General features: G+C 39.6%; 3 protein-coding genes across 4 annotated transcripts; 1 reads left to right on the top strand and 2 right to left on the bottom strand.

Annotated features, from left to right (window-relative positions):
* Positions 1–2,748: 2,748 nt before the first annotated feature.
* LOC103480054 (rhodopsin kinase GRK1-like) lies at positions 2,749–7,799 on the top strand. Its single transcript, XM_081602043.1, has 7 exons — positions 2,749–3,695; positions 4,735–4,862; positions 5,444–5,601; positions 5,983–6,066; positions 6,211–6,335; positions 6,439–6,640; positions 7,329–7,799. Exons 1-7 carry the CDS (start codon positions 2,997–2,999, stop codon positions 7,616–7,618), a joined length of 1,686 nt encoding a protein of 561 aa, XP_081458169.1. The 5' UTR covers positions 2,749–2,996; the 3' UTR covers positions 7,619–7,799.
* A 458-nt stretch (positions 7,800–8,257) lies between these two features.
* Positions 8,258–12,085, bottom strand: mettl21cb (methyltransferase 21C, AARS1 lysine b). Of its 2 annotated transcripts, none has more exons than XM_081602045.1 (5): positions 10,999–12,085; positions 10,619–10,751; positions 10,321–10,475; positions 9,824–9,941; positions 8,258–8,932 (listed from the first exon to the last, which is right to left on the bottom strand). In XM_081602045.1, exons 2-5 carry the CDS (start codon positions 10,734–10,736, stop codon positions 8,520–8,522), a joined length of 804 nt encoding a protein of 267 aa, XP_081458171.1. In that variant the 5' UTR covers positions 10,737–10,751; positions 10,999–12,085; the 3' UTR covers positions 8,258–8,519. The 2 variants fall into 2 exon arrangements, with proteins under 2 accessions (XP_081458171.1, XP_081458172.1); XM_081602046.1 differs by having other exon boundaries at positions 10,658–10,751; positions 10,999–12,084.
* A 1,576-nt stretch (positions 12,086–13,661) lies between these two features.
* On the bottom strand, positions 13,662–19,406 carry LOC103480587 (uncharacterized). The gene is made up of 6 exons (XM_081602044.1): positions 19,288–19,406; positions 17,483–18,523; positions 16,810–16,892; positions 16,563–16,697; positions 15,769–15,871; positions 13,662–14,313 (listed from the first exon to the last, which is right to left on the bottom strand). Exons 1-6 carry the CDS (start codon positions 19,322–19,324, stop codon positions 14,246–14,248), a joined length of 1,467 nt encoding a protein of 488 aa, XP_081458170.1. The 5' UTR covers positions 19,325–19,406; the 3' UTR covers positions 13,662–14,245.
* Between the last annotated feature and the right edge of the window lie 3,496 nt (positions 19,407–22,902).

Genomic DNA, 22,902 nt, shown 5'->3' with positions numbered 1-22,902 from the left:
CAATCATCTGTAAGACTGCTGACCTGACTGCTGTCCAGAAGGTCATCATTGACGCCCTCAAGCAAGAGGGTAAGACAAAGAAATTTCTGAACAAATAGGCTGTTACCAGAGTGCTGTATCAAGCCACCTCAGTGGGAAGGAAAAAGTGTGGCAGAAAACGTTGCACAACGAGAAGAGGTGACCAGATCCTGAGGAAGATTGTGGAGAAGGGTTGATTCCAGGCCTTGGGGTAAGCAGTGCACTGAGTCTGGAGTAGAAACATCCAGAGCCACCGTGCACAGGCATGTGCAGGACATGGGCTACAAGTCCCTCATTCCCCAGGTCAAAGGTCAAGCCACTTTTGAACCAGAAACGGCGGCAGAAGCGCCTGACCTGGGCTACAGAGAAGCAGCACTGGACTGTTGCTCAGTGGTCCAAAGTACTTTTTTCGGATGAGACCAAATTTTGCAAGTCATTCTGAAATCAAGGTGCCGAAGACTGGGGAGAAGGTAATGCCAAAAGGCCAGAAGTCCAGTGTCAAGTACCCACAGTCAGTGATGGTCTGGGGAGCCATGTCAGCTGCTGGCGTTGGTCCACTGTGTTTTATCAAGGGCAGGGTCAATGCAGCAGCTATCAGGAGATTTTGGAGCACTTCATGCTTCCATCTGCTGAAAAGCTTTATGGAGATAAAGATTTAATTTTTCAGCACAACCTGGCACCTGATCACAGTGATAAAACCACTGGTATTACTGACCATGTAATACCAACTGTGCTCAGTTGGCCTGGCAACTCTCCTGACCTGAACCCCATAGAGAATCTGTGGGATATTGTGAAGAGAAAGTTGAGAGACGCAAGACCCAAAACTCTGGATGAGCTTAAGGCCGCTATCGAAGCATCCTGGCCTTCATAACACCTCAGCAGAGCCACAGGCTGATTGCCTCCATGCCGCATTGAAGGCTGCTAAAGAATTCCTGACCAAGTATTGAGTGCATAACTGAACATAATTATTTGAAGGTTGACTTTTTTGGTATTAAAACACTTTTCTTTTATTGGTCGGATAAAATATGCAAATTTTTTGAGATGGGTATTTTGGGTTGTCATGAGCTGTATGCCAAAATCAACAGTATTAAAACAATAAAAGACCTGAAATATGTCAGTTGGTGTGCAATGAATCTAAAATATGACAGTTTAATTTTTATCATTACATTATGGAAAATAATGAACTTTATTACAATATGCTAATTTTATGAGAAGGACCTGTACAAGAGTGGTTTTCTAATTATTTTACTAAGGTGGAAAATCTATTAAAACCAACCTGTCTTGCATGATTTTTTTTTAAATCGAACATAAATATGATTTTCCACACTGAGACTTGACATCAGACATTACTAGAAAAAGTTTCACAATATAAAATAAGCTATGTAGAAATGCAACACATCATGAATTCATAGTTAAAAATATGAGAAGGATTACAAAGCAGCTTCTAAAGCTTTGAGACCACAGGGAGACCTCTGATCTACAAATGGAGAAAACATGAAACCTTCACAAGAACAACCAGCGTATCAAAATTAAGAGATTAATGACGACTCCTTCTGAAGGTCACAAACGAACCCAGAACATCTGAAGCACTGGAAGCCTCACTCATCTGATGTCAAGCTCAGTAGCTTATTAAAAACAAAGCGTGAGCAAAAATGTCATTTTCTACGACGCGAGGCTCATCTCATCTCACATCAGTCTGAAAATATTATTGATCCCGTTTTTCGATTTAATTTGGACTGGAGAGAGAAGAAGTAGAAATCTTTTGAAAATTGTATCCTGTATCGTTGATCCTCAAGTATAACGTGACTTAAAATACTCGAGCACACTTGAGTTTTGCGATATAACAATCATTCATAACGCACCACAAAATCCATGTCGAAAGTTTAATTTTGGTCTCGACTGATCAGAGCAAATCCTTCCGTGTGTTCGCTGTGTAACGTTAAACAGGATTTGTAGGGTTTTTTTTTATTTTCAAACATTGGCTTTCTTTCTGATACTTCCATAATTTGTTCTTACCTGAGCCATGGATCTTTGCAGCTCCTCCAGAGTTACCATGCGCCTCTTGGCTGCTTCAGCAATGATAACTTTTTGTGTCAGTTTAGGTAAAACACCAAGTCTTCGTAGGTTTGCAGTTGAGTTATACTTACATTTTCAGATGCTAGATTGAACTGATGTATCAAGTTGTGATAAAATTACACACAATTACACTCTGTCTATTAAGTAGTTGATGTTTCCTTGGATTAGTTTAACAATATTAAGAGTAAAATAAGTCTAAAACAAACTAATGACACCTTTTTCTTACTTATTTGTAGAAAAGTGTGAAGCCCATGACATTTCCTTCCAAGTAACAGACCTGCTTTGTTTTGCTTTGTCACATAAAATCTCTGTATTCTTCACCATCAGGCAGCTTTTTTTGAAATGTCTTGCAGAAATACATTATATTTATTTATTAGTTGTTTTTTTTATCATTTGTAGATCATTGCATTGTTTTCTTTTACCCTTAAATTAGGATAAGCATTAGCAACAAACAACTTCTGCTCATAGTCAGCCTCATTCAGCTTTAGAAGTTTTTGCTTTTTCAAACTACAATGAAATGAGTCGAGCCCACTTGCACCGGTTGACTCCTGCAGACGATTCTGGAGTTGTACTGTTCCAGCAGGTGCTCGCACACTTTGTCTGGGGCATCGGGGTGTTAATGGATTACTGAAAGGTGTTGACTCAGGTGCGTGTGTTCCTGTGTGTGTGAGTGTGTGTGTATTTGTGTAGCACAGTCCCTCAAAATGTGCTGCAGTCTTCTTGAGTTGCATTTCCCCCCCTTATGCTCCCTCTACCAACTCCTCTGTCTCCTGTTTCCTCACTCCTTTTTCCCCTTTTCCATCCTCACTTTTGGAGAGTAATTATTAGCAAACATCATCTGCCTCTGCTCTCTATTTGCAATGTCTTCCCTCTCCTTTGCCTAACACTCACTTGCCCTCAACATGGATATTGGAGGACTGACCACTGTGGTAGCAAATTCTGCGTACATCAACGCACGTGGAAGCATCGATGGCTCCAACCCTGCAGCAGCGCGGGATAAGAAGTACCACGCTCGCCTCAAACTGCCCCACATCACCGTCTGCGAGGGCCTGAGGGACACCCTCGATTTGGCCTTTGACTCGGTCTGCGTGGAACAGCCGATCGGCAAACGGCTCTTTAGGGAGTTCTTGGAAGCGAATAAAGAGTATCACGGCGCTTGTCGTTTGTGGAAAGACATCGAGGACTATGACCTGGCAGAGGACTCCGACAGAGGAAAGAAAGCGTCCAAGATTGTCCAGAGATACATGGACCCATCTGCCAAACACTTCTGCCCGTACCTTCCTGAGGACATCATAGGCAAGGTAAAGGAAAACCTGGAGGCTGTAGAGGACGATTTGTTCTCTGCATCGCTGGCCAAAACGCTGGAGTACCTCCGAGAGGCCCCTTACACGTTCTATCTGGAGAGCATGTACCTGAAGAGGTTCCTGCAGTGGAAGTGGCTGGAGATGCAGCCCATGGATGCGGACTGGTTCCTGGACTTCCGTGTGCTGGGGAAAGGTGGCTTCGGCGAGGTTTCTGCCTGTCAGATGAAGGCCACCGGGAAACTTTACGCATGTAAGAAACTCAACAAGAAGCGGCTGAAGAAGAGGAAAGGCTATGAGGTGAAAGCCCTGCACTTTTTTTCTATGTCTGTTGCTCAGCTGGCTTTGAAAACACACAATGTCTTTAGAGTCGATTTAGAAAAAGGACTTTATCTTCTTTGTTGATAATAATAATAATAATAATAATAAAAGAAAGTATGTAAAATATGTAAACTTTGAGCACCAGAAGAAATAGTTTAATCTCATACTAAAAAAAAGATAACAAATTCTGTCAAAATCAAAGTTTTCCATCATCAGATAGTCTGCACCTCACACTGTGTGACTGATCTGCAAGAACTCGATCACGTCATAACGGATAATAGTGATGGATAGTGAATGCAGAGCACCTGAAACGTTGAATGATGTTGCAACCAAGACGTCCCTAGACTGAGGCAATGCAAACACTGACACTATGACAACAGCAAATTTATTTGTTGTGCAACATTTTCAGCTGTGCATATATTTATGACTCTTTTATAGTTAAGCAAACACCAAACTTCCTCCTCTTCAATTAGATATGCAAAAGTGGGAACTGGTGAAAGTTTATTTTTCCCACACAGCAGACTGCACGATTTACGACAATGTTGACGCATAAATCGTTTTGTTGCATGAATTTATGACTGGTTTCTTTACTTTGTCAGGCATTACATTCAATTAGGTGCTTTTTTTTGTTCCAAAGAAGTCTGAATAATAAAGGTATTAATTTGGCTTTATGTATTAGCAAAAGTGTTCTGTGCTTGCCAGGCTGCAGGGGTGTTAATCATCTTTGTCCCTGCCTCTGTCTCGTTTGGCTTTAGCCTGCAGAATTAAACACTGAGACAGGGATAGAGTGATTACTGGGGGCTTTACTGAAAAGCTCCTCTGAAGGGAACTCCTTGCACAGTTATATCTTGCCCTTGACTTGGCTGAGGTCATCCTGCAAAATGCATGTCCCACTTCCTCCCGAAAAAAATGGCACAGACCCTCGCACTAATGCTCAAGGCTCTGTTGTAGCTTTTTGTTGTTTAACGTCACTTATCTCCTTTTATTAACATCGCCTCTCGTGTTTTTATCCCTGTAGGGGGCAATGGTGGAGAAGAGGATTCTGGAGAAGGTCCACAGTCGCTTTATTGTCTCGTTGGCTTACGCCTTCCAGACAAAGGACGAGCTTTGTCTGGTCATGACCATCATGAATGGAGGAGACCTCAAGTAAATTCACCATGCAAACCACACAGTTTTTTTTTAAGCCCACTTTTTCAACATAAGAATAACTTGATGTGAAAGGAATGGCTTAAAAAAGGCGAGATGAAATCTCAGCAATTATACCAAGTGTAATTTAGCTCTAACTTCTGTGCATGTATTTATTTCTCACATCTTTTTGCTTGCTTATAAAATCCAAACTCATGTTACTCAGATGAAGGATCTCGGCAACATTAATGCCAAGCAGAAGGGCACAAGTTCAGAATCGGTTCATGCAAATATGTCCCCAAAAGGAATGCTTTATGAGGGCAAAACAAGGCATCCATTTTAAGCGGACGCGTAATGTTTTGTGGGTTCTCCTAAAGCGCTGACCTCTTGTCGTCATTTAAAGTTGAAAACAAGTTCAAATTCTGCTTTTCCAGAAAATTTGACTGTTTAAAAAAAAAAAGTTTTCAATTCATTTTCACTAACATTAAAATACATGAAAAGTATAAATTAGTATTATAACATCCATTTATACACAATATTATGAATGTTTAGCAGCGTTCTTTGCATGTGAAGAGTCGTCCTCTGCTGTTTGCTCTGTTCAGGTACCACATCTACCTGGTGGATGAGAACAACCCTGGGTTTGACGAGACCAGAGCCTGTTTTTACATCGCTCAGATCATCCAGGGTCTGGAGCACCTCCACCAGAAACGAATCATCTACCGTGACCTCAAACCAGAAAATGTGCTGCTTGACAATGATGGTAAATGCTCTTAATGAAACCTCAGTGCCTGTTGATCACACCCGTCCTCTCCACGGTCTGGTCATCCGGTTGGCAGAAGATTCTGCAGCGTCCGCTGTTGAACAGCCGGACTCAGAAATAGTTGCCTCCCATTGGCCGTCAGATTGCTCAACAATGTGTGAAAGTGCTAAGTTACACATATTTCGTAATATATTATTATTTGTGTATTTATGTATTTATAGACACACTTGTGATTTTCTGTAGTTCGTTTTTTGTGCGTTCCGGTGGCCAGGCGATGACATTTCATTACCATTTTCACTGTTGTGTCTTTGTGCAACGACAATAACATAATTCAAAAAAGTTTAATTTTTCGATTAATTTGATTCTAATTTGTTTAAACAGGTAATGTTCGTATATCTGACTTGGGTCTTGCTGTAGAGCTAAAAGAAGGCAAAACAATGACCAAAGGCTACGCTGGAACACCAGGTTAGTCTAATTTGACCTCCTTATTGTCTCCATTTGTGACCACCTAAAGTTTTTTCTGTGCAAGTGTCACGGTCGTTGTTACTGCCACCATATTTGTGTCTCTATAACTATAATGGCGTGTCCTGATTATTTTTCCTCTTGCAGGTTACATGGCTCCAGAGATGCTGAAAGGAGATAAATACGACAGCTCGGTGGACTACTTCACCTTGGGGGTGACTCTGTACGAGTTTATCGCAGCGAAGAATCCGTTTAGAAACCGAGGAGAAAAGGTTAGGCTTTTTTTTTGGCAGCTGCGGCTGTCGACTCGTGTGGAAATGTTGGACTTTTTATAGGATAAACTAGCTGATGAGAGGTTGTTTGTCGTCTGCTCAGGTTGAAAGAGAAGAGATGAAGGAGCGCATGCTGAGCCGCGTGGTGACCTATCCGGATAACTTCAGTGAACACGCGAAATCGCTGTGCGACGGGCTGCTGGCGAAAGAGGTCGATCAGAGGATGGGGTTCAAGAACGAATGCTGCGACGAAATCAGAGCGCATCCTTTTTTCAAAGATGTCAACTGGAGGAAACTCAATGCAGGTACGCAACCTTCGGTCGTTTCTTGAGTTGACATATGAGAACAACAAATACAGAGAATTGTATAGTTGTGTATTTATACCATAGTCCAACGCAAACTATTACCTAATTGTGAAGTGGAAAGAAAAAGATGAATGTTAGTGCAAATCTAAAACGTTTGGCATACATATATATTGAGCCCCTTTTACTCTGATGTCCCTAAACAAATTTCAATGCAACTACTGCCTTCAGAGGTCAATAACTAGTGAGTAGAGCTCCCACACCATGAAACATGATGGTGGCAGAATCATAATAAGGGGATAATCTTCTTCAGTGCGGAAAGAAAATATGCTAAAGTTTATAAAGTTGGTAAAGAAAAACTGAAAGACAGTGCCAAAGACCTGAGACTGGTGGAGAACAACGAAACAACACAAATAGGCAGAGGCATAAGGGGTTAAATGTTAATGCATGCCACACTTTTCAGACTTTTATTCTGTAAATATATAATTTTCTTTCTGATTCACAATTGTCCACTGATTATCACATAAAATTCCAGAGTTTATCAAGTTTATGTGTTGGTAATTCAAATGTAACAAAACGTCAAAACATTCAAACGTTCATTAATGATTTTCTAATGCTATAAAGTCTCAGTAGGCTATCTCTAACGCACTAGTAAAGCTTTAACTCATCTATTTTTGTCTGAACTCCTCAGGTATCCTTCCGCCTCCGTTCGTCCCCGACCCTAAGGTAGTCTACGCCAAGGATCTGGATGACGTCGGGGCTTTCTCCTCGGTGAGGGGCGTCGCTTTGGAGGATCCCGATAAGACATTTTTCGACGAGTTTGCTACGGGCAACATCTCGATCCCCTGGCAAGAGGAGATGATTGACATGGGCATTTATGGAGAGCTGAACCTCTGGGGGCCTGAAGGCACCATCCCAAACGATCTCCGCAGAGAATCCATCCTGGAGCAGCCAAAGTCCTCGACTTGCTGCATATCGTAAAGTAAACTGAAAATAAATGCAGTTAATAGACCTGTTTTTCTTTAGAAGAGGTTTTGTTAAAGTCCCCCAGGAAGGACAAAAGTGTCTTCAGAGCTTTCTGACTACAGATGGAGAAAGTTTTGAACTGTTTTCCTTTCCTGAAAATGCAAAGGACAAAATAAAGGTGGAGCTTGAATTTGGAGAGGACTTCATTTAGTAATTCCAAACAACGTAACTTTATTTCATGTGGTCATGTGCTGAATTCACACAAGGCGTTTTTAAAAATCCCATTAATAGAGTTTTAGTAACTATGCATCTGGTGCTGTCAGTAATTTTCTGAACATTTCAAAAGCTTTGTTGTTTTTTTTGTCAACATGCTGCTATAGAGCATATGCCATTTATGGGAAAGTGTTTTTTCTTCTTTACAAATGATAAAACTGATTTTATTCCACGCTACAAGGCCCAAAAAGCTCCAACTTTCACGCTTGTTTTTAAATATTTCCCAATCATTTATTTATTGATCAACTATTGTCACTTATAATGAATAACTGTGAATGAATCACTGTGTCGGGTCGGATTTTTCTGAGGTAAATAATAGGAAACTAATTATTTCTAAAATATATATACATATTGTTAAGAAGTAGAAAATGTTTAAAAAGATTAAAATAAAAATAGTTTATTCATATGAAATCTTGTGTCAGGAACTTTGCATTTTGCAATATGGTGTTGATACTCCAGTCACGGAATGTCATACAGGCCCATATCAAAACCGAAAGGGTACTTGGAAAGTATTACAGTGATTTGATTTCATGTGACATTACTGGAAAATACAAACCGTATGATAACGGAACAAGCCAAACGTTTCCTTTAAACCAACAAAAGACAAATAAATTTAGGAAGTCTGTAAACTAGTTTCCAGCTTTTACATCTCGTTTGTTCGCTCCTTTGCTGTGGCCTTGTATATACACACATTCTCCTGCGGCACCTCAACAAGCAGTGTTGTGTTGAAGCTGCTCTTAAAGCACTCTGCGAACCTCTGGTCTGACTGAAACCTAAGTTTGTTCGCCCAAAGCAGGGTCGTCCCGCTCCCTGGTCTGCAGAAGTGAAGCATAGTGTTCAGCAGTTCCTCAAGGAAGTCGTGGTGATACACCACATCAGCTGCAAGCACATAATCGTAGCGGTAGGACGGGAAGGGGAAGTCTCGCTCCAGCTCCTGGCCCCAGGAGAGGGCAGCCACCTGAGGGATGTAGCGGGAACGGCCCTTGGTATTCCGGCGAAGGTTGAAGGAGAGATTAGACAAGATGTCAGGCAGATCAGTAGCCGTCACCCAGGCACCTGTTGGAGAGATAAGACTGTTTTTTGAGTGACATACTTTTAAAATGTACTAAAACGTCAAAAAACCTAAAATAAAAACGAGAAAAATTTGCATTGCTTGCGAAAATTCTGCTGTAAGCTGAATGTGTTTGGTGAAAATTGCAGAAGCGTTTGAAGTCGACCGCAGAAGACTTGCAGAAATATGAGAAATAAGGAGAAGCAGCAGAAAAAGCAAAACAGTCTGTATATAACATGTGTTGAAAAACTGCTGAAAATGAGTGAAAACTTTAAGTCAACGTAAAAATCCCAGCTATGGAGTCTCATAAATTTGTCCAGTTCGACTGCTTACAAAGCTAGATTGTAAGGCCATCTGTTCAAGAGCTGTGTGTGTGTTATAGTGTTTTAGCTAAAATGTCAAAAATTGTGGGTCACTAAATGTGAGTCACTAAATGTCAAATTGTGGAATAAAAGTTTCAAACCTTTACAAAGTATGAAACTCATACAAAGTTTCAAACTTCTGCTTGTACATTAGGTGGAGTAAAAGTATGAAACTTTTACTCCACCTAATGTGCAAGCAGAAGTTTGTAAATTAAACTGAGCTAAAAAAACACACAAAAAAACAAACACTAAAGCTAGCTAAAATACTTATAATAGCATGTGGGCTATCGCTAGCATGTTGATCTGATGTAACAGACTTCACACAGTACGCAACAACCTACATTAAAACTAAAATTAGCTGCAAAGCCAAAGCTTTAACGCAAAAAGAATGAATGAATAAATAAAATTAAAAAAAATAAATAAATAAATTCATCAGCCAATAAAAATAACTAAAATTTAACAATATCCATCCATCCCTTTTCAAGAATTTAAAAATAATTTATTACCGTTCAAACCATGTAAACACAAACTTACCTAACAAACTTGCCACAATGGAGAGTAAGCCCGTTCCAGCTCCGAGCTCTAGCACTGCTTTGTCCATCAGGTTCATTTGTTGCTGGTTGTTTTCTAAAAATTGACAGAGAGCTATTGCCTATAAAAAGAAAAAAAAAATGATTGTGGTTTTTACATTTATCAGCAGTGGCAGTTTTTAATATGGACCAGGTAGCTTGTTGCCCAGAGTGGCATCAGAAAGAGGAAGACCACACAAATGTAAAATAAAAAACAAATTAGGTGCACATTTTGTACCGCTGCAGTCAATGGATATCTGCCACCCCACTGCTGCTGAGAATAGTGTGACTATTTAACTTGCTTTATATGAATTTGCACTGCATCTTTTTAAAATTTAGACAATTCCCTGCATTTTGATTGGTTGGGGGGTGGCAGTAAGCATTCCTCACTCTGGGAAACATTCATGCAAAAGCCGCCGCTGTTGTCCAGTGAATTTGCAGAGTGATGATGGAAGAACTTACCCCAGGCCAAATCAGAGCTCCGTATGAGTCCGTAGACTCCCGGATGTTGATTTCATGACCAACAAAATGAAAGGACTCCTTTCCCAGGGGATAGTAAACGCTTGGCTCCCAGATATTCCTCCTGTCCAGACCCTCTCTTGTCATTATATCTTTGTCTGTTAAAGTTTCAGCACAAGACATCAGATACATTTATATATTTGCAATGGTCAAGCTTTGTAATGAAGTAAGTAACTGTATAAAAATAGTTCTCTGTTCTTTTCAGTGACAACTTGTCGTGTTAGGGTGAATTGTGGTTTACCCAGATCAGTCATTTCTTCCTTGCTCTGCAGTTTCTCACCATGACTCATGATTTCTTTCCTTCTGCTTTCCGAATTCTTTGGTAGGAAAGGTTGGCTGGCTGATAACAATCCTTCCATGTCTTCTGAACAGTGCTGAGAGACGAGAACAACACAAAGATTTCCTCTATTATCTGATGTGGCAACCAGAGCTAATGCAGAGTTTTCTAAAGAAATTACAATGTGCTGAAGTTCAGAACAAGTATGGAAAGTCGTTTCTAACACTATCAGGTATTTTTTTTTTTCAATGCAAAACACACATGGTGTCGGTCTTTAGTCATCTCAGTACGCGGAAGGAAAATTATTATTTGAAATGTCAAATTTCAGAAAATGTGAAACATACCTTCGGTAACCGGTATCCTCCTCTTCTAGTTTATTGTTTTGCCACAGAGTGCACACCTTTGTGGGTTGAGTTCATGTCTTTATAGAGACGGCATCATCTGTACTCTGTGACCTGCCTCTGAGGGAAGCAGGGGTCTATGCCAGGGACCCCTCCCAACGCTTCAACAGCAGCTTGCATCGTGTGATGCTATATCCTCTGCTATGCCGCACATGTGCAGAAGATTTAAGCACTAAATGATTGAAACCTTCTCCCCCACCTTTCATCCTCTTCCTCACATCTTCTGTTGTTTTATAACAGTCCCAACCTGTTCTCTTGATTGGCTTGGCAATATGCGAGCTATTGCACCTTTAAATTTAATAATGTGTGTCAGACAATAATTATTCCCTTCTTCTAGTGCAAACCTGCTCACAAAAGATGGAGGCAACCAGATCAAAATAAATAATGTTTGGTCAATTAATTATTTAAACGTCTTTATTTGGGTCTCTAAACGTAAAAATTAAAAGCACAGATTTATTTTGGCAGATTTTGGTTCGAAGTTTTCATTTTACCATCTTTTTATAAGCTTATCTGTTAATATAATAGATATATTTTGGAGTGGCCCAACTAGAGTCCTGAGTTGACTGTTATTGAGAATCTGAGGTGAGAAAAAAAGATTAGGGTGATAACAAAGAGGCCTTTCATCCTCCATACTGTCCTGTGACGCCATTAAAGAAAGATGTTTTGTTTTTTTCCAAAACAAATCCCACATTCATAAATTGTTTTTACCATGCTTCTCAGTATCTCTAATCATTTCTCTACCGCTGATTGCAACAAAAGCATTTCTCATTTTTACACTGAACTTTTTATGACTTGTCAGAAAGTCTGGGATGGTGCTTGTCAACTCTGTCGACGCTGTCCTGCACGTTTTAAGTGTTTCCCTGCTGCCACTGGCCTAAATGAAATAACTGGGTGGTAAATGGGCTTCTGCAGGAGGAAAGAAATTTGCTGGTGCAGAGACACACATTAAACACAAGGGATGTTTCCTCTGAGATCCATTTCCTTTATCCTCTCTTCAAAATGGTAAAAAAAAGTGTCATTCAACCAAAATCAAGAAATACCAGAAAGAAAATACTGGTATACTTGAGTGCCGTCAGACCAATAGTTAACGCTACAATATAAGTGTTGGTACATTAAAACACACTAAAAGACAATTCCCCAAATCTTGTTTTGGGTGTGATGTTGCTAGTAGCAGAGTCCGGCCTGCTGACTGAGAACGGACTCGGTGACGGCGCTGTAAGCCAGGCTGTCCAGGTTTAGGTGGGAGGATTCACAGCTTTGGTGAATTGAGCTCACAAACACACAGAGTGGAGCCGGCAAACAGGTGGCGGTGCTGCATGAAGCTGGAAAATGGCTTGAACTGACAGATGGTGAGCACAAACAGTGAGTCACTTTCATCTAAACAGCAACACTAACAATCAGTGAAGGTATTATGGGGAGGGGGGGGGATTTCCATCGCTGCGGAGCGGCGTGATCCCAACAGGAGGAATATATGGCTCTCTGTTCTACGCATTATAATCTCTGCTGTGAAATTCAGTCACAACAACAAAAACAATCCTTTCCGATGATGTATAGAGTCCATAAATTAATCTGAGCTATTTAAATACTTACTGCACACTAAAGCTATAAGGGCTATTCCTCTGAGTAGCAGAGCTCACATGGACATTTATCCATAATCTCTTAATTCCTGCAGCCATAACTTTTCCTGGTAGGAGAACAGCGGAAAGCCTGAGAGAACCCATGTGGCATTTTGAACAATAGTTGACTGAAGTCCCTGTCATCTGAATATTAGGAATGGTGGTGAGAACATGTGTGTGTGTGTGTGTGTGTGTGTGTGTGTGTGGTGATAATTCATGCATCCATAGGTGGAGTAGTCAGCAAATATAACAGCAGGATAAAGACCTTAGAGTTTGTAATCCCCATCTCTGTGTGCAAAGGTCAGGAAAATATTGTGTATGGGTCAGTGGAAAATGAGTCACACAGCAGCATGTAAGTCACAGTGGGCTTATAGTAGCTCTATTTGCAGCCGGGCAGCGTAAATATATCAGTAAATGGGTGTTAATCTGCAGTAATTTTAAAAGGAGGGCGAGGATTTATATTCAATGCACAAATACGCTTTATTAGCAGAAGAGTGTGATCGGCTTGTGATCAGGTTTGCAAACACGCTCGTAGTTTTAAGCTGACTGTTTATAACAAACAGAACCTGGTCTACAGTCTGGTAAACCTGGCCTAACCTGGTCTACTGGTCTAAATGAGTTAAACGGACTATTAGTGTTTTGCTTGGCAGTTTCATCAAATACGCCATTTATTAAATTCACTGCATTTGACATACATTTAAAATTTGTCATCTCTATTTCCTAATGGGCAATATATAGTTTTAACTAATCAAGGATATCAGAAACAGCTGCAGGAGTTAAACCTAACCTAAGCCTTTTTCAGGAAGGTTTTCTCACTTTGTTATATTTAAAACTAATGGAAAACCCTTAAGGTTTACTTTATAAATCATGACGAGATTAACAACTGAAAGTTGTAATTAAATCACCTTCACTCCCCTAAACAGCACTCATAATAACATGGTTATATAAATATTAAACTATGCGTTAATTTATACAGATTGAGAAAAAAAACCTTGTTAATCGTTTTTTATTGCATCTCATGTTATTCTGACAGCAAATATAATAGTTTTTTGAAGCGTATTTAAAGCTTGAACATACAGTGGTCTTTACATGTACTTACAAACATGCAATAACAATGTAATTACATGCTACCTCATGCTGGTATTCACAACAATACAATCATTGTTAAGAAGTTTTTTTCTTTTTCAAAAGGTTTAAAAAATTAAAATAAAAAAATCAAACACATGGAGAAAGAATTTGAGGTTTTACCCCAACCAGCTGACACCATTAAATCAAATGTCGCTGTGATATGATTGGAGCATTTTAAATGAGCTTCACCCATTTTATAAAAACAAACCCAACATCGTCTATCAATTTACAAAACTAATCCCGATTGACAGAAGCTAAAAACCAAAAACATACAAGGTTTTGACTGAAATATTGACTTATCTGTTTTCCTTTTTGGACTAATTGTTTAGTATAAAAAGTCTGTTCCTAATTGACAAATACAGACACAAAGCAATGGATAAAACTCTGAATTAAGCATACGTTCTGGTAAAAAAATAAAGTAGCTTGTTGTTCTTCCTCTGAATTTACTAAACTGGGTAGGAGCAGACGTAAGCTTGAGCTTCCCAACATGTGAAGTCATTAAACTTTCCATTTCCTGAAGAAACAAAAACAGACAAAAATCAAATCAGGAGTAAAGTTGAAGTTGTACATTTAAGCTTTCTTTTATTGCAACTTTTAATATTTAAATAAAAAAATGTAAACCATCATGTTCTATTTCTTGACAATAATTTCCCTCCATACACATTTCTTCTGTTTTTGCTTTTTTTTGTCACATTTTAAATATTTCACTCTATCAAGCAAATTTTAATGTCATATCTAAATATATAAACCATAATTTCACCTATTAATTGAAATAAATACACAGACCAACTTGACCAGATATAAAAATCTAAACAATTTATTGTTCCTTTAATCAAGTTTTGTAGACATTGGTGGCCAACATTAGCCAATTAAACTTCATCCAACATGGAGATTGAAATTCAGTGTTGAATTCTGGAACTTGTATCCAATAATGTAAGTTTGCAGAATCGATCAAACGCAGTTCACCTTTCTATGTTTGGAGGTCAACCTGATGGAAAATCTGTTCATGTCGCTGTTTTTAGCTCTTATCCTGTTCACACGTCTGCTGTCACCCACATGGATATGTGAGAAATCAATAAAATATATGTTTGCTTAAAGAAGCAGCATAGCTTGTGACAATAAACCACAGGGGAATGTCACTTCCTTTATTTTCTTTACGCTAAACTCACTGTTTAGCCTCTCCTCTTCATAGCTACTTAGCTACTTAGCTAAAGTTAAAAGTGGTTTGATTTTATAAATTAAACAGTAATTTTAAACACCGCTAACATCTTTATATTACCTGCTGATATGTTTTTAAACTATAATATGAACTTAAGGTTTTTGCCCTGCATTTCAGAATAGAAATCAAGCTGCTTTTCAGACATGAAGGGAGTTTTTTTTCTTTTTACAGCTGTTGTTACGTCACAGCAGGAGGTTACATCCTCCCTGTGAATTTTGCTGGATATGGAGAGGATTGTTCAGGACAGGAGGCAGAGCAGGATGCAAATGGGTTATGGAGATATGTCAGTGTGACGCGTTTTCAATAAACTCCTCATAAGGCTTTACACCAAACAAGCTAAAATATGAGAAACCTCATCACAACAACGTTTTTCAGCATAATGAGGCACCGATATTAGTTAGAAACAGCTTGTAATTAAGTTGTGTTTCAGTTTAACTCTCCACTGAAGCTGAACTTTTTCAAAAATGAATCATTTGGTTTTAAGCTAAAACTTGCCACCTTACTTCTCATCGCTTTCCCAGTTTTAAAGTTACATACACATCGCTCCTTTATCTCAGATGTCCCTATCAAGCAACTATTTCTTTAAGATTTTAATTAGATTCAATATGAATTTCTGTGTTCAACATGTTCCTAAAAACTTTTCTTTCTTTCTTTTCTTTTCTTTTTTTTAAAAATAAAAATATTGAAAATTTAAAAAATATTTCCAAGCTCAATAAAAATCTCAAATCTGACCAGCAGGTCATCTCTTACCCAGAATTTCCACGCAGTTCTCCACTCCGGCTGTGTAATTTGGCTCGCCTGGGAGCCAGTCCTCGTAGCTCCAGCGGGATCCGTCCAACCAGACGAAGCGTCTCTGCAACGCAGCAAAATCCACATGAGAACCTGTCACTTCTCCACTCGAACAATGAACCGTTCGAACGATGCAGAACCGGTCCAAAAGTGAAGGCCTCCCGTTAAAGTTAAGCTAAGTTATCTCAGGACATGTTGACAAATGCACGGACAGTTTGAATAGGGAAGAAAACCTTAGACTGAACATTAGCAAAGTAATAATTTAAACCTATAATGGATTAATTTCTGCTGCTTGTGTGTCTTGTGTTTGTTTAGACCCTGGATTTGAACCCAGAACCTTTTTGATGCAAGGCAAATATGTACCAACAACAGTATATCTGACAATGCATTGAATTTTAAATAAATAAAATGAAAATATAAAAAGAAGCCAAGTGAAATGTTGGGAAAAATGAATGCTTTTAACTTTAAATTTTATGTAATGAATATTTTTGAAGAGCAATGTGATTGTCGGACATTCTGTAACGCAATATTTTACTTAAGAGAAGTTGGAACAATACAGAATGCAAAAATAATAATAGAAAAAGCACAAAAATTCAAGCATGGACAATGTAACAGGATGTTTGGTGGCTGACAGGCTTCACTGAAAACAAGCCTCTAAATAAAACTCTGCTCAGGGCCTCGTTTAATCTTGTGCAGGTTCCGTAGATTATTGCAAGACAAGACATGGAGTTATTTCCTGACTGAGGAATACACACATCTAGTCGTCGTCCTCCAACCCAGGTGCGTGTGTTTGCTCCGCTCTGCTGTATGAGACTCATCAGCTCTTGGTGGACGTGTTGGGTCGTGATGGCGCCTAAGTGGCCTCCTGAAAATTGTTCTTGGCAAAAGAACTACGAGGCAAAAATAAACAGACAGAGGAATGTTGTGTGAGATCATCTTAATTTTGTGAAGAAATCTTGAAACAAATAATTTCGACGGGTAGAAATGATGTGTTAATAATACCTCGGCATCTTCGTAATTGAGCGGTTCTTTGAAGAACTGGTAACACTTCCCATCAACAATCAGACCTGTACAATAGCGCTCCCCTGTGGCAAAAAGGAAAAATGCAAGATTTTCTTAATTGCAGGATAATTAAAAAATTGAAACATTTAAACGTTTCAATTACATTCATTTTTGTGGGTTTCCATGCCCTGTCTTAAAATCTAAGATCTGATAGTCTGCCATGTGAAAATATAAGCTTGTGCACCTTTCTTTTAAAACAATATGTGGTGCTGTACAGAAAGCTGATACAGTAAACTGTTTTTCATTGTTCTTGTACAGATGATATTCTATTCTATTCTATTCTATTCTATTCTATTCTATTCTATTCTATTCTCTATTCTATATGAAACTGCAAAAGTAATTATCCTGGTTTGCCTAAAACCCTAACTACAGCACAGGAAACACTTTATTCTTAGAATAATCATCAAATATTGAATATATCAAATTTTTTATTTATCTGCAAAGCTATTCCGTTTTATATTTAAACAAAAATGAACAAAAAATAAATTCCTTTATTCAACCTCGTCTATAATAACAGAATTAAGCTCTTAAACATATACAGTAGTTGAAATGTTAAATAAAACTCAACAGTGCCATGTGCTGTTTAAATGAATAATGTTTTATCTCCACTCACCTTGCCTTTGTGAATCATCTCCCATCATCATTGGAAGACCTTCATCTCCCATTTCCTGCTCCTCTGGGAATTGCTCTGGCGCTCCATCCCTTCCATACATCTCCATTCCTGCCTCTCCCTCTGGGAAATAGTTTTCTGACAGAGGCATCGTCTGCTGCGGCGCCGGATCCACTGGTTCCTCAACCAGAACTGCAGCATCTGGTGCGTCTTCTGGATTTTGCTCTCCTGTTAACTCACGCTCCAACTCCATGATTTCTTGCTCATCTGGAACATTATTTTCATATTTCTGCTTGAAATCTTCCTCTCCGTCAACCTTGTCCTCCTCCTCTTCTTCCTCCTCCTCTGGAAAGAGTTCAGCAGCAGCAGCAGCGGCAGCAGGATCCGGTTCCTGAAAAGCCTCTCTGTAAGCCATTTCTTCTTCTGACATTTCGCTCACTTCCTCTGCAGGCATGTCGGCATCGTCCAGCGGCTCTAGCTCCATCACAGCCAGGGGTTTCCCCTCCATGTCTATGTGCCTCTCTTCAACTCCCATCTCTGGACCAATTGCTCCATCCGCTTGTGCCTGAAATGTCTCTGGAGCTTCGTTTAACTCAGGTGTCTCTTCTGGTTCCAGCTCCATGTGAGCTCCAGCGTCTACCCTGGGCGCTGACCGCACCTTAAAATCAGGGCCTATTTCTTCTTCCTCTTCTTCCTCCAGTTTATATTGAGGTTGTCCTTCAACTTGAACATTAACTTCAGACGCCACCTGAAAGTCGGGACCCTCTACAGGCCCTGCCTCTACCTCTGGTACCGGTTCTTGTTCTGGTTCCAACTCTTCCTCCACCTGCAGCTCGTCCGGCTTGGTCTCAGGTTGAGCCTCTTTCTCTTTCTGTTCTGCCGGAGCCGTTTTCTCCTGCTGCTCTTTGGGGTCAGGTAAAACCTGCGGGGCAGGATGCTCCACCACCACATGACCCTGGACAGGTACCCAGTCCCCGGCCACCGGCGGCTGGCTTTTCTCTTCTGGAACTGGATGTTGTGGAACTGCTGGCATCCCCAGAGCCACTGTAAACACAAATTGTGAAAATATTGTAAAAGAAAAAAGCAGAAGTTATTAACAGAATAAATGGTCGTTGATAAAAGGGCTGTAAGATGTCGGATTACCACTTATGTTTGAAAACCTCAGTGCATTTTTTGGGGGATTTTGGATGAAAAGCCAACAGAAAATAATTCTTTTATTTTCTGTTATTTTCTGAAAATGGTAAGATTTTCAGAAGGGTGAAAATGCTTACCATTTTCACCTTTTTCATCTAAACTAAAGCCTATTGCACCAAACTGCTTTCAAAGAGACTCTCAGTGACATAAGACTTATAGCTTTCTCATAAAATCCCAACAAAATAGATTGTAGTTTGTGGTTGTAATGTGAAATAATCGAAAACAAGGTTAAGAAGCATGAAAACATGTTTTAGAAGCGCTGCCATTCTTTCTGCGTTGATATTAAATCGGTTTTGAACGTGTTTGATCGGAGAGAAACTTTTGGAGTAACTGCAATAAAATGAAACTGACCCTTCATCGGTGAGGAAAGGTATCTGGAAAATAATCCACTCTTTTTATAGATGCTGTCGAAGCAGTAAAGCTCCTGTACCTTTCATTGTTGAATAGCTAAACTTAACATTACATTAAGTTTCTGACAGAAGACTTTTCCGAAAAACAGCTCAAAACTGCGCTGAATAGAAAAGTATAGTATGAAAAACTCGTGAGTAAACAGCCCAGACAGACAGGAGAGGAATGAATCAGTTCCTCTCCTGGGAAAATGAAAACTCTCGTACCTGTAATGCTCACAAAGAGCAGCACCAGCGTCTTCATCTTTGATTTCTAAAATTTGCTTCAGTATTCCAGGTTGAGACCGTTTCAAATGTTGTCTCTCTGCTCTCTGACTTGAACAATAACTTGATTCTGTTCTTCCAATCTTTTTAAACAGCCCTTATCCTGCCTCCTTTCTTTTATTTCTCCATGTAAATCATAAACCTTATAACCCTGACCTGATTTTGTCAAAGGGCCACATATTTTTCCCGTTTTTGCTTCCTCTTGGCATTGGTTCAGACACAGTTGTTGGGGGAGAAAGTTTACACTTTCTGCATAAAGACAAATACTCCTGCATGCACAAACTGATTGATAACACAAGTTCAGAGTGTTTGGAGTTTTTAAACATTAGCATTAAAATGCTAGTTGTTTATAAAGGCTGCAGAAAAAAAAGGCTGCTTTAAGTGAGTCTTGTACCAGAATTGGAAAGATTTTGACATAAAATTCAGAATATTCTTTTAGAAATTTGTATGAAAATAGTGATTTTTTTTAAAAGGACAACTACGGTAATTTTGATCTTAACTTCCCAGGAAGCAAATCAGTTTACTGGTAATCTGAAGCTGGACTCTGACCTTCAAATAAAAAACAATAATTAACTACCTGTCTCGTGGCCTGACTACCTTTATTTCTTGTGTCTTTGATGCCACAAACCCCGTAGAGATAACCGGCCAGGAGTATGTGAATGCTGCTGTGTTAAAAGTTTCTAATGTTGAACTATTCGTTTTTAGTTTCTCTTGGGCATAAATAGGATGCAACTTAGGTTAATGTCTACATTGAGGATGGATGAGGACCCAAATTAATCTAGTCATGCACAGTGAGGTGGATAGCAAGGAGTTTTGGGGTCATCAAATAACATAAATAACAACAAACATTCCAGGTAGATCTGATAAAAAATAAAGGATGAGTACGCTGAATTATCACTGCTAAGTACGGTGGAGGATGTGTGATGCTGTGGGCTTGTTTCACTTCTAAAGGTCCTGGAAACGTTATTAGACTGTACAGAAACTTCAACAAAGCCCACTTAGTAAATCAAAAAGTTCTGACACAACTTAAAACTTTACTTTTTAAGGCTTACAATTGAACATCTTTACCAAAAATAACTCTGTTCGCACCACAGAGTGGTGAACATGTGATAAAGATTAAAAATATATATATTTGCTTGCTCACAAATTCTCTGCAAGGAAACATGTTACTATTACATCCAATTTATTTTCATTTATGCAAGATTACTTTGGCAAAAACCATCGGAATCTGTAATATAGTTCAAGTAAGTGGTAAATTCACAAAAACATGTCGTGTTTTTTTTGGGTTTTTTTAGAGATAAAGACAATTAAATTAAGTCAAAACTTTGTTTTTAAGACAAGAGTTTAAAGTTCTGTTGAAAAAAAAAAAAACCAAACAATAATTTGGGCTCCAGAGAGCGTTTCGTTTCAGCAAAGTTTAATGAAGGCGGCTGTCGAAGCGACGACTGAAGTCGCACTGCTGGTTTAAACCCAACTCTTAACCCTCCTGTCGTCCTCATTTTCTGTATACACCCTGTGTCCTCCGGGTCAAAATGACCCGTCTTCACTAAACCCCCAATATAAGCAGCTTAATTGAATTTTTTAAACACCAAATTTCATCTTGTATATTGTCATTCACCACAAAATGTGTGAATACTTGAGTTTTCCCTCTCCACTTGAATTTCTATAGCTTAAGAAAATAAAAAAATGTGCAAAAGGAGTTTTGAATGCATTTTATTCATCTCAGTGACTCATTTTCTTTTACTTTTCTCCAGTGAACAATTTAAGAGAATGTACAATACAAAAATATGAAAAATAACATAACCCATTCAATTAATTAGCACATGTAGGTAGTATGCAAGTGCACAGCCTTGCAGATATATTTCTTACACCTGCAGCACACAGTATGTGTTTTACAGTCCTTCTTTGAGGCAGAACTGACATCTCTTCCTCTTACTTGGCTTAGCTGGGGAAGTGGCTGTGTTGGATGGATCCTCAGGTTGATCAGGAGCTGCTGCACTCTGAATAGCTTTCACAACTGCTGCTGAGGCTTCTGTGCGGGGGACATGCTTCCTTCTTTCAATGAGTGGAGTTACAAGTGCCTTTCCTAGCTGCTCCAGGAACACCCTCCTCTTGTTGTGCTTACGAGACATCCAGGTTGGGTTGATGTCTCTCCAAATCACAAAGGCATTGTAGGAGGACACATCAATGATGTTGTGGAAGATGACCAGGGGCCAGCGGGCGGTCATTCTTCTGCAGCTATATGTTCCAATCACCTTGTCTAGGTTGTCCACACCTCCTTTGTTGCGGTTGTATTCCAGGATGATGATTGGCTTCCTGTCCTCACGATCACTAATGTCGCCGTCTTTGTGCAGTGTGCTCAGAAGAACTACATTCTTGTTTTTCTTTGGGAGGTAGGAAACTAGAGTGGTGGTGGGCGTGACGGCAAACTTTGAGGAGAAGATCTCTCTCTCCTTTGACGCAAGCAGTGCAGGTGGGAGCTCAGGCTTGTTCTTTTGAACTGTACCAACCATGGTGATCTTCCTCTTCAGGAGCTGCTGTCCGAGTTCATAAGAGGTGAAGAAATTGTCACATGTCACATTGTGACCCCTCAGTCCCTCTGTCACATCAAGCACAACTCGCATCCCCTGGTTCTTCTCTGGGCATCCACTGGTTGACTTCCCAGTGTAGACTTGCATTTTCCAAGCATAGCTTGATTTGGCATCGCAAGCCACCCATGACTTGATCTCATATTTTGCTGGCTTGCTGGGCATATACTCCCGAAAGGACAGCGACCTTTGGACAAAAGACATTAGCATCAGTGATTAGTATCAGTGTCACAGAAAACAGTCAAAGAAATCAATAGTGAAAATCACTTTTATTACAAATATGAAAATAGATTACCTCTAAATGGAACCAGTTGCTCATCCACTGTTACATCAGGCCCTGGATTGTAGAGGTAGGGCAACCGCTCCACCCACTTGTCCCATACCTCTCTTATGGCTGCAAGTTTGTCTGTCACACGTCTTGTTGGTCCTGATTCACGGTCATCAAATCGTATCAGTCTTGAGTAGGTGTGAAAGAGTTTGAGTGGCATTGTGGCTCGGAAAATTGGCCTTCCACTCTCTGCATCCCATAGACTAGCTGCAGCCTCACCTCGGGACCTGTATACACCTTTATAACCTCTTGAAATAACAGGTGTTCTTCTGAAGTCTGCGAGAACACCACCTGATTTGCCTTGTTTACTTCTGCTACTGATTGATCTGAGACACAACTAAAACTTTGTTACATTTTGTGGTTTGTAAATAACTCTGTGACCTTGATTTCAACTCTATTTGCCTCATGGGTCATTTTGACCCGAAGACCATCTTTGAACCTTTTTTTGTACAGCTTACATGGAAATGTGAATAAAAACAACATTTAACTTTTTCTATTGTATGGGCCAATCTAGGAAAAGTCTTAAAATCTCAAGTTAAAAAAATAACATTTAGGGGATTTTTGGGGGGGTTTTAACACAGTGGCGGGTCATTTTGACCCGAGGACAACAGGAGGGTTAAGACATTTCATACTACGAGCAGC

The sequence above is a fragment of the Poecilia reticulata genome, chromosome 2, assembly GCF_904066995.2.
Source record: "Poecilia reticulata chromosome 2, P_reticulata-male-v2, whole genome shotgun sequence".
Taxonomy (NCBI): domain Eukaryota; kingdom Metazoa; phylum Chordata; class Actinopteri; order Cyprinodontiformes; family Poeciliidae; genus Poecilia; species Poecilia reticulata.
Note: the sequence above shows the minus strand (reverse complement) of the source record. Positions and strands in the feature narration are given on the sequence as shown.